Raw genomic sequence first — 10,190 nt, forward strand, 5'->3', positions numbered from 1 at the left:
TTATTCTCTTTTTCTGCAAATTCACCAACATGAGTGATCGAGGAACTTATTCATTTCAACAGATAAGACTACAGGGACATTTTGTCTTTTTTTGATCTATAGTTTGAAGCAATTGAGTTCCCCAAGCATATCTTACAGTGCTCAGGGGAAAAGGCTCAGTTGGATGAGGAAAAAAGAGGAATGAAATGCTGATTGAGTAGTTTTTGAATAGGTTTTGGTCCCTACATTGAAGACGATCCCTGGTTAGGGCTGAAAAAAAATCTTCAGAGGGAATGCCAATGAAAACAAGCCTGCAAAGACTTAGGACTGGGGAAAAAAACTTCTTCAGAGCAGCAATGAAAAAATCCTGCAAGCAAACAAGATTGTTAACACCTTGTTGGGGCTGAATATTTTTTTTCAGAGGCAGTAGCCTGCAGCTGTGCAGAGCTGGGAAGATTGTTAGCACCTAGTTAGGCTTAGGGAAAAAAGCTTTGAAAAAGCTACATTTGGAATATAAGATATGTAACATTGCCAAAAAGTCACTAAGAGTTGTTAATCTTGCGTAACTTCTCTGGCAACTGCTAACCAAAGCATACAAAATATTTGCCAGACCAATCTTCAAATACATTTCACCCATCTGGAACCTGCACTGCATATCAGACATTAATAAAATTGAGAGTGTTCAAAAATATTTCACAAGAAGAGTCCTCCACTCTCTTGCTCATAACAGAATACCTTACTCCACAAGACTTGAATTTTGGGCTTAGAAAACTTAGAGCTACTCTGCCTTCGATCTAAATATAGTTCATAAAATCATCTACCACAATGTCCTACCAGTTGATGAATACTTCACCTTCAATCACAACAACATGTGGTCACAAAATAGATTCAAACTCAATGTAAACTGCTCGAAATTTAGCTGCAGAAAACACGACTTCAGCAACAGAGTGATCAATGCATGGAATGCACTACCTGACTGTGTTTTCTTCCCCAAACTCCCAAAACTTTAACATTCGACTGTCCACAGTCAATCTCATCCCATTCCTAAGAGGTCTGTAAGGTGCGTGCATAAGTGCACCGCCATGCCTATCGGCCCTATGCTACTGTCCTATTGTCCAAATTTATCTGTACCTACTTTCTTTTGTTTATGTTTATAACCACACCTATTATCTTACACGTACACTTTTTGAGAAATAAATAAATAAATAAATAAATAAATAAATAAATAAATAAGAGGAAAAGAAAAGCTCTTATTTCTGCTTTTCCCTTAATGAGCTATGATGTAATTCCAGGGGATTGATGTTCTAGAAGGTTTTTTATGACATATATGAAATAGCAAGAGGAAAGGAACTGTAATTTAGTTGGAGCATCTTCTGTCAGTGCTATATGAATAGACCTTAATATATGCACAAACAACTAATAATCCAATTGCTGTTCTAAATTATCAGAAAGATTCTAAAGGAAAGTGTAATTAATTAGCACATTCTCTTTTCCTACTATTACTATATGGTGTAAAGGTTATGATTAGATAACAGAGCAATATAATGAAAAAATAAATGAGTAGATTTTTGGACTTCTTTTTTTTTTATATAGTTTATTTATACATTTTCAGTTTACATACATATGTGCTTTGTGAACTGTTGTGGTTAGCTCTGGCCCAGCTCCCGCCCCAAGGACTGTGGATGTGGGGGAGACATCCACATGCTGCAGGCCTGTTTTGCCCCCAGTGGAATCTGATGATGAAGGCTCCTCTGACCAAGAACACATGAGTGACAGGGAGGAGGAGAGTGTGGCAGACAGCTCAGAAGGAGATCAATTATCTAGCTCCTCCTTGGATTCAGAACAAGAGTTAATGATACAGCCACGCATGTGGAGAATGATGCATAGGCAACAAAAACTGAGAGATTACTATCAAAGAAAATGAGGCCACCTGTGGTTGGGTGGGGCTGTGGTAATTAGTTTGGCCATTGTGGAGGATTATCTGATCGTTGTGTTTCATGACTGCTTTACTGACTTTGACCTTTTGTGTTCTGATTTTTCCCCGCTTGGAAACTAAACCAGAGCAAAGTGTGTTTCACTTTGTGAAAGAAGAAGGACTGTGAATTGCCTCACAGCTGCAAGCTAAGTATCACAGAACTGATAAGGGACTTGTACAAATTACCAGTTTGTTTGGAGACAAGTGCTCTTTGCTATACCAAAAGAGGGCTTAGTTTAAGTGAATTTTCATTATAAAGAACATTGTTTTGAATTTTCAAATGTGTGTGTGTGTCTGAAATTTGTACCTGTGAATTTTTGGGAGGAGTGTACCAGAGAGCTGGACAGAACATGAACAAGGTAATGTCTGGGTCAATTGCTTAAATAATTATGTAACATATAATAACAATAATATTGATGATGATGAAATATTGATGATGATGATGACAACAACAATGATAGTGATAAAATAACAGCAACAACAACAATAATAACCAGGTGACAGTCGAATTGATGAGAAACAACAAGAAAAACTTAGCTGATATCAGGATCTTTAAATCAAACTACTACGACTCTGGCATAAACCAGTACAGGTCGCAGTAGTAATCGGCACACTGGGTGCTATGCCAAATACTGCAGTTGGCATTTGAAAACAATAAACATTGACAAAATCATGATCTGTCAGTTGCAAAAGACCACTGTACTTGGATATGTGCGCATCATACAAAAATATCACCATATAGATTAAAGAAGTACTATTTAGGGAGGAGATGGAGTTAGAGAAAATAATAAGAGAAAAAAGTGAGGATACCAAGGCGCAAGCAAGTAATATATATAAGATGTTAGTGCAGTCAGAATGTTTGTCTGGTGGTGGGCACAATTCACAAAACACTTGTTTTATGTTGTGTGAATCTTATATTGTAATTAAAACTAATAAAAAAATTAATAATAAAAATATCAGGATGTAACTGGTGATAGGCGAAGTTGGGACCCTGGGCTCAGGCTGTTGCTGCTCAATGCCAGGTCCGTTGTGAATAAAGCTCACTTTGTCCCTGACTTACTCTTGGATGAGGAGGTCAACCTGGTATGTGTGACTGAGACCTGGCTGGGCCATGAAGGGGGTGTTCCCCTCTCGGAGATGGGTTTCAGGTGCTGCACTGACTGCAAACCCAGGGAAGGGGTGGATAAGTGACAGTCATAGTCTGGAAGACCCTCAGCCTGTGCAGGCTCCCTGCACTTGAGATAGCGGGATGTGAGTCCCTCCTTTTGAGATTGGACCTAGGAGTTCAGGTGAGCTTGTTGCTTATATACCTGCTTCCCAGCTGCATTGCATCGAGGAGGTCTAATGTTTGGTAATGCTATTCCAAAGGCCAGGTGCCTTGATGGAACAGGCATTCTTCATCTGGCTGCCATCCACAGCTAACTATGAAGTTCTGGGGAAGGTTCAGCTTCTTTATAGAACTGTAGACTGGACCTACATTTGCAACTATGTGTGCCCACAAATGCTGTCTTACAACTGAAGCAAAGCATTGCACAGTCATACTAAACAGGTTGGATACTAGATAGCTCAGAATAAGAAGTTTTGCAATAGTGAATAAACAAAGGAAATTCCTCCCACCCAATTCTTTAAGATGTTGTGGTCTGATAACAAAGGTCGTTCTAATGTAAAGAAAAATGATTTATTATTAAATACAATACTTGTCCTCACTGTTCGTTTTCTCCCACTCTCATTTGGGTACAACAAGGACTTTATTACAATGAGCCAAACAAGAACAAATCAGGACTGGATTTTCAAAGGGACATAGTTTATGTACTTTGTCCAAGATAAGAAATATCTCTTCTGAGTTTTCCACTTAGCCTCTGAATCTGATCTTCAGCCAAATCAATTGCACATTCAGAAACAATTGAGAGGGTCAAGCATTACTATTTTTTTTTAAAACATAAGAGAAAGTTCCTTTGTACTTGAGAAAATCAGAGATGAAGTATTTATAAACTATCATCTTCTTTCAAATGATGGTAAATTATGTATTGGAGATTGAAGCCCCATGCTAAGTTTCTCTACAGGTTTGAAGATCTGACTAGAAAATGTTCTTTGAAAAACTCACCGCATGTCCCTTGTATTGTGGTATTTTACAATAGGATGTTTTCTTTCATAACCATTCAATGTGTTTTCACCAAAAACATGCTGTCTTTCAATTTTTTTGACCCCCTCCAGCCATTCCCACTTTGCCTGTGGGATAAGTTGAGGTCAATATAGTTTCAACACGCTTTTGAAGTAAAGCTGTGGTCAGATGCTGGTTATTACAATTTAAAATATAAAATGAACTATCATCTCTCTAGTATCTCTCAAGTCACTAAATAGATTTCCACTTACAAATAATTCTTGGCATGTCTCAATAATTCCCCCCACCCAATTCAATAATTTCATAGTAGCACAAGTTATTTTCATTCTTTTTGACAGACAGATCACCAGTACGTTACAGAAGCAATTGCATTCGCAAAAACAATTTCACGCTACTGTCCAGTCTGTTTCTTCTTGCCCCAAGACATTTTTTACTATTAAACATGAGAAAAGCTGAAAAGCAGCACTTCTATTTAGGTCTGTTCAACACATTTTCATCCTATGTTCATAGCACTTCAGAGAAAATCTAAAACTACAGTATAGAACTAAATGCTTGTTAAGACTTTCTGTGGACATTCACAGTTCATATCTTCTCAATGTATAAAAATGGAGAAGAATCCTAGGAAAGCTTTCTGTTTTTTGCAAGATTTATTGAAATTAATGGGAGCCTGATATCTTTCCAATGAATGGTACTCATTCTTTGTAACTGGGAATTATAACAGCATACTAGAAGCACAATGTGAATTGATTCAAACACCCAAGAGAATGAATGCATTAGCAAATCAAACGTTTTCTAGTAGAAACTCAGCTATATAACTTGTAAAACCCAATATGTATCCACAGACATCCATGTGACTTTTGTCTAACCCAGTAATTCACAGAAGGATAGAATCTGACATTTTCAAATTCATTTTATTTACATTTTGATGATTTCCTGAAAGTTTTAAGAGAGAAGATCAATTTTTAAGCATTTTATTCAAACTGTAAGAGTTGGTTCCCATATTGAGAAGGTTCTGAAAGACTGCTGTGTAAATCATCAGATACAAACAGCCCATTATCAGTAAAGAATGCTACATATTTTCCAGTTCATTAGAAATTCATTAGAACATGAATCAGAGGTTTTCACCTTAATGTATATGAAGGAATACTGGTTCTAAGCTGAAAATAACTTAGTTTCAGGAGTTCTTATAATTCTATCAATTGCAATAGGGGACTAGTGTTTGGAAAAGAGTAACTTTGGGTTTAGGTCAAAGAATAAGACTAATAGAGGGAGACAGGGACAGAGAGAAAGGGGCAGAGAGGACGAGGGAGACAAACACAGAGAGTAAAACAGAAAGAGAGAGAGAGAGACAGACAGACAGACAGACAGACACACACACACACACACACACACAGTATAGTTTTTCTCATGTGGGATGGGCATGTTATTTCAGATCCAGGGTGTCTAACTCAAGGGTCCATCCTGGAAAATGTAAGAAGCTGGCCTGCGTCACTTCGACCTGGTCTGCTCAATGCAAAGAGGAAAAATCGGGCCAGTATGGAAGTTTGGCCCAGTTTACTCACATCGCTTCAGCCTGGTCTACCCAATGCAAAGAGAAAACATTGGGCCAGTGTGACTTCGACCTGGTCTACCCAATGCAAAAAGGAGACAAGGCAGCAGTTTGGGGAATGGTGTCAAGCTGGCCACACCTACCCAGATAGCCACACCTACCCAGTCAGCCACTCCCAGTGAATGGCATCAAGCTGGCCACACCTGCCCAGTCAGCCTGGCCACACCTGCCCAGTCAGCCTAGCCTGCCTGGTCTCTTGAGGTTAACCATAGCCCTGATGTGGTCCTCATTGAAATTGAGTTTGACACCCCTGTTTTAGATGGTAAGTTTTGGCACTTCCATATATTTTTAGAAGTACATATTTGGCAACTAACACCCACTAAGTTGCAAATCAAAAACAGCTATTCAGCCAACTTTATCTTCTGGATTTCCTTTTCTATTTGTTCTATGTTCTACCTGTTCTGTGTTAAGTACCACGTCGTGTTAGCCTGCCCTGAAAAATGTGTAACAAGTGTTTAAAAGAAGTGAAAATTATATATATACTATATTTATATAAACATTTTATATACATAAAACAATAAATTTATATATAAAACAATTTATATTTATATATAGTATAAATTGTTGTAGTATCTTGGGTGTTTCAGAAGCTGACAATGCTGCTAGTTCAAACATTGTTGTCAACAGATGTTGTAGCTGTAAATATTGCCATTGAGTTGCATCAGATGCTATTTTTCTCTGACCATACAGTAAAATTAAAAATTAATCTTCATCCTCTATCAATTCATCCAAAATCAATATCGCTGCTGTTATCCAATTTTTCTATTCTATCATCATTTTCCCAATTTTTAAGTTTGTTTTTCTGATAAAGTCATTTTAGAATAGGAAAAAAGATCAAATCTTTTAAAATATTCATTACATTCCATAGCTTTGTAACTGACATAATTGTTTCCAGAGTTCTGTTATATTTAGATCCTAATATTGTCCCTCCAACTATGTATATTTCAAAGTGCTCAAAAGAAAAATGAATCTTCCCACATTAATCAATGATTGAATTTTCTGTAAAAATTATTCTTAGAATCAAAGACCATCATAGCAAATGTCTGTGTAAAACCACATATGTACACCAAGGCATCATGGCAAATACTCTTAACCATATTTTGATGCTGTTGGTGTTTGCAACTTAAGGCAAGAACTAATAAATTTCATCCTTTTGTATAAGAGATTCTGACTGGCAGCAGGGTTACCAACAAGGATGGCAGGTTTGCTCAACAATGTATTGTATTAGCATATGGGCATACAACCACATATAACAATTACCCAATTAGAGCTGGCAAGCTTATGAAATAAGAAAAGGAAAACACCATTTGTCCAACGCTAACAAATAGGTTGGAGCTGCTTTTAAGCTATTTGTTATGTACCTTTAACACATTTCAAGATAAATGGGTCTCTATTTGTAACACCTGCCACATTCTGGACTATGGATTCATGTTTTTCTTTATGCTTGTTGCATCCTGAGCACCATTTTTCAGCCTACTCATAATTGAGACCACAAATTAATAGTTCTTGTCATTTGTGATAATGCTGCAGGGTGAAAAACGTCCTGCTGTAAGTGCAGATGGAGAAAGTCACATGCCTAGCAAATATGAAAATGAGCACCTTAATCTAATGCCACTGTAAGAGCCACCTGTCAAATTGAGACGCAAATGCAGGTCTTTATGCAAAGTTTTAGCAGATAGTAGATATGCACCATGGCTATTACTTACAGCTGGAGAATATCAGCGGGCATGAATGTTTATCCATGGGGAAATTATGTAGCTGCAGCTGGCATTCGGCATTGATGGTGAGCCTAGAAAAAAACCAGGTATCTATTACTGTCTTGGTATGACAGCAGTCTATAAAAAAATTCAGCAATTCGGTCATTTCAAAGGCTTAATTGGAATATTATGAGAAAGTGCTTCTTTAGGATTCTCTTTGATGCAACTACTAGGCAGAAACCATCATGGAAGAAGGCAATGGCAATCGCTTTCATGTTATTACTAAGAAAGCCACAGTCATATGGGAATTGAGTGTGTGTGTGGATAACTACCATTTTATAACTATTATACATGAATTATGATATTTACAGAGTGAGGATCATGCTACCGATGTCATAAGGAGATGCTCTCAATCCCAGAGAAGATGCAGCCTCTTCATGGACTTCTATATAGGACTGATTAAAAGTTACAGCAAGGATCAAGCACCTTTTTTTGCTTGGAATCTAGACCCAGAGATTTTAATATTTCAATGGATGACTGCCAGAGCCATACAGCTAAATTTGACACTATCTTTACCTATATTCTGGGAAAAATACATTAACATGTGTTTACAGTTGTGGGTATATAGTATATTGATTATTGACCAACATGTGGGGCTGTCATGGAATAAGCTTTGCTGCAAACTCAAAGTCTAGCGAGCATCAGTGCTAACTACCCTGATGTATGCCAGTGAGACTTCGACTGTATACAGAAGAAATGCTAGGGAATTGACCCACTTACACAGGACCTGCCTTTGTAAAATTCTGAGGATCCATTGACAGGATAAGGTGCTAGACACAGAAGTCCTGCCATCAATTCCCATCCTCCTGATGAAAACCCAGAGATGGCCTAACAGGCCATATTGCTAGGTTGCTAGACCATCACATCCCTAAACAGCTCCTCTATGGTGAGCTGCCTAAAGGAAAGCGATCACACAGAGGACAAAGGAAGTGATACAAAGACAGATTGAAAACCTCCCTCAAGTTCCTCAATATTGACACCACCTCCTGCAAAACCTTGGCACAAGATCGATCAACATGGCGCATGCTGATCCACCAAGGCTGCCAGACATCTGAGGACAGAAGAACAATCATAACAGAAGAGAAGAAAGCACTCTGCAAAGCCAGAGTTGCAAATGCTGCAACAATGGTGCCTACACATGTCTGCCCAACATGTGGCAGAACATTTCGTGCCCATATAGGGCTTATCAGCCACTTGCGGAAACATCATGGACAACCTACAACCTGTTAGATGTCAAGGTCCTCTTCGAACACAATGGATAAACATCATCATATAGTACAGGCAATCCTGGACTTAAAATCTTTAAATTTTAGTGATTTAGTGACTCTCTGGAGTTACAACAGCAGTGAAAAAGTGACTTGTTATTGTTGTTTTACAGTTGCAACTGTTGCAGCATCCCCATGATCATGTAATAAAAATTTGAATGCTTGGCAACTGGCATGACCATGTACCGCTGATGGTTGCAATGCCCTGAAATCATGTGATCACTTTTTGGGACTTTCAGACAAGCAAGGCCAATAGTGAAGCCAGATTCATTTAACAATCATGTTACTGAGTTAACAACTGCAGTGAAACACTTCACAACTGTGGCAAGGAAGGTTGTAAAATGGGCAAATCTCACTTGCTTAGCAATAGTAATTTTGGACTCAATTATGGTCATGGTTTGAGGACTCCTCGTAGTTCTGGCTAAGAAAATACCTTGCATTTTTGTCTTATTTGACAGTTTTAAGGAATAACAGGAATAACTCAACACAATCCATCCTCCAGGCCAATGAAATACATCAGAAATAAGGGAACAAGTTCCCTGAACAGTCCAATTTAATGCCAAGCTGATTATGTGACTTATCTTTGGGGCAAGGCCCTCTGCCAGCTAAGATTTTTCCATTTCTGTTATAAAATTGAAATTACATTAATCTCTATAAAAGAGTGAGCGATTATTTAAACTAGCCCTTATTGAAAGACACAAATGCTTCTTACCTTAAAGTATACAAGATTTTCCCATCATTCCATATTCTTAGGAGCTGATTGGGTGTAGTAATCCAGTGAGCTTCTGCAGTTTTAGAATTCCTAAAAATAGTGTCTGGGATCCAAATTAGCCCAACCATATTGCTGTTGAGAGTGATACTTCTTTTCATGGTGCTGTTGAAACGAAGACGGCTGTCAGTCCATGTCTGAGCAAAAAAAATATCAATTTGGTATTCCTGCAAAGGAGATTAGACATATGTATTAGAATAAATTTAGGAGGGCCAGATCATCTATTTATTAAAACCTTCACATTTCTCTTAAAATGTTAGCTTTCTTTTTAAACTCATACTAAAAAATCAAGAAGCAAGTCATGTGTTGCATTAACCATTTGAATTGGATTAGTCACTATCCTACTTCCAAATAATAGATGAAGTTTTCAACTATGATAATAATACGTTGCATGGCAGCCCTTCCTACATTTCTGATTCAAAGCAAAACTGATTCTGATCTGCATCTCATCATACATTTTTAATGTTGAATGAGGCATTACTAAGTGTCTAACTACCTAAAAAGTTAAAGAATCTCCAACATTGGGCATTTGATAATTGTCAGTGACACATCAAAGCAACTTGGATGTTTTTGACTTTCTAGTCTTCCAAGGAAATACAGGTTATCCTAAACTATTTGGCACTGGAAAAGTGACCTATGATCATTTTTCACATGATCATTGCAGCATCCTCATGATCACATGATCTACATTCAGACACTTGTCAATTGACTCAT

At 37.7% G+C, this 10,190-nt stretch overlaps 1 protein-coding gene across 2 annotated transcripts in view; it reads right to left on the reverse strand.

The window, feature by feature from the left end:
- The window catches only part of GABRG3 (gamma-aminobutyric acid type A receptor subunit gamma3), a 195,914-nt gene extending 186,367 nt beyond the window's left edge, over positions 1-9,547 (reverse strand). For both annotated transcript variants that reach the window (XM_070750943.1, XM_070750944.1), the window contains exons 1-2: positions 9,420-9,547; positions 7,392-7,474 (exon numbers count right to left, since the gene is read on the reverse strand). In XM_070750943.1, the coding sequence (XP_070607044.1) occupies positions 7,392-7,474; positions 9,420-9,547 (211 nt within the window). The remainder of the gene's footprint in view (positions 1-7,391; positions 7,475-9,419) is intronic.
- Positions 9,548-10,190: the final 643 nt, after the last annotated feature.

The sequence above is a fragment of the Erythrolamprus reginae genome, chromosome 4 (assembly GCF_031021105.1).
Source record: "Erythrolamprus reginae isolate rEryReg1 chromosome 4, rEryReg1.hap1, whole genome shotgun sequence".
NCBI lineage: Eukaryota > Metazoa > Chordata > Lepidosauria > Squamata > Dipsadidae > Erythrolamprus > Erythrolamprus reginae.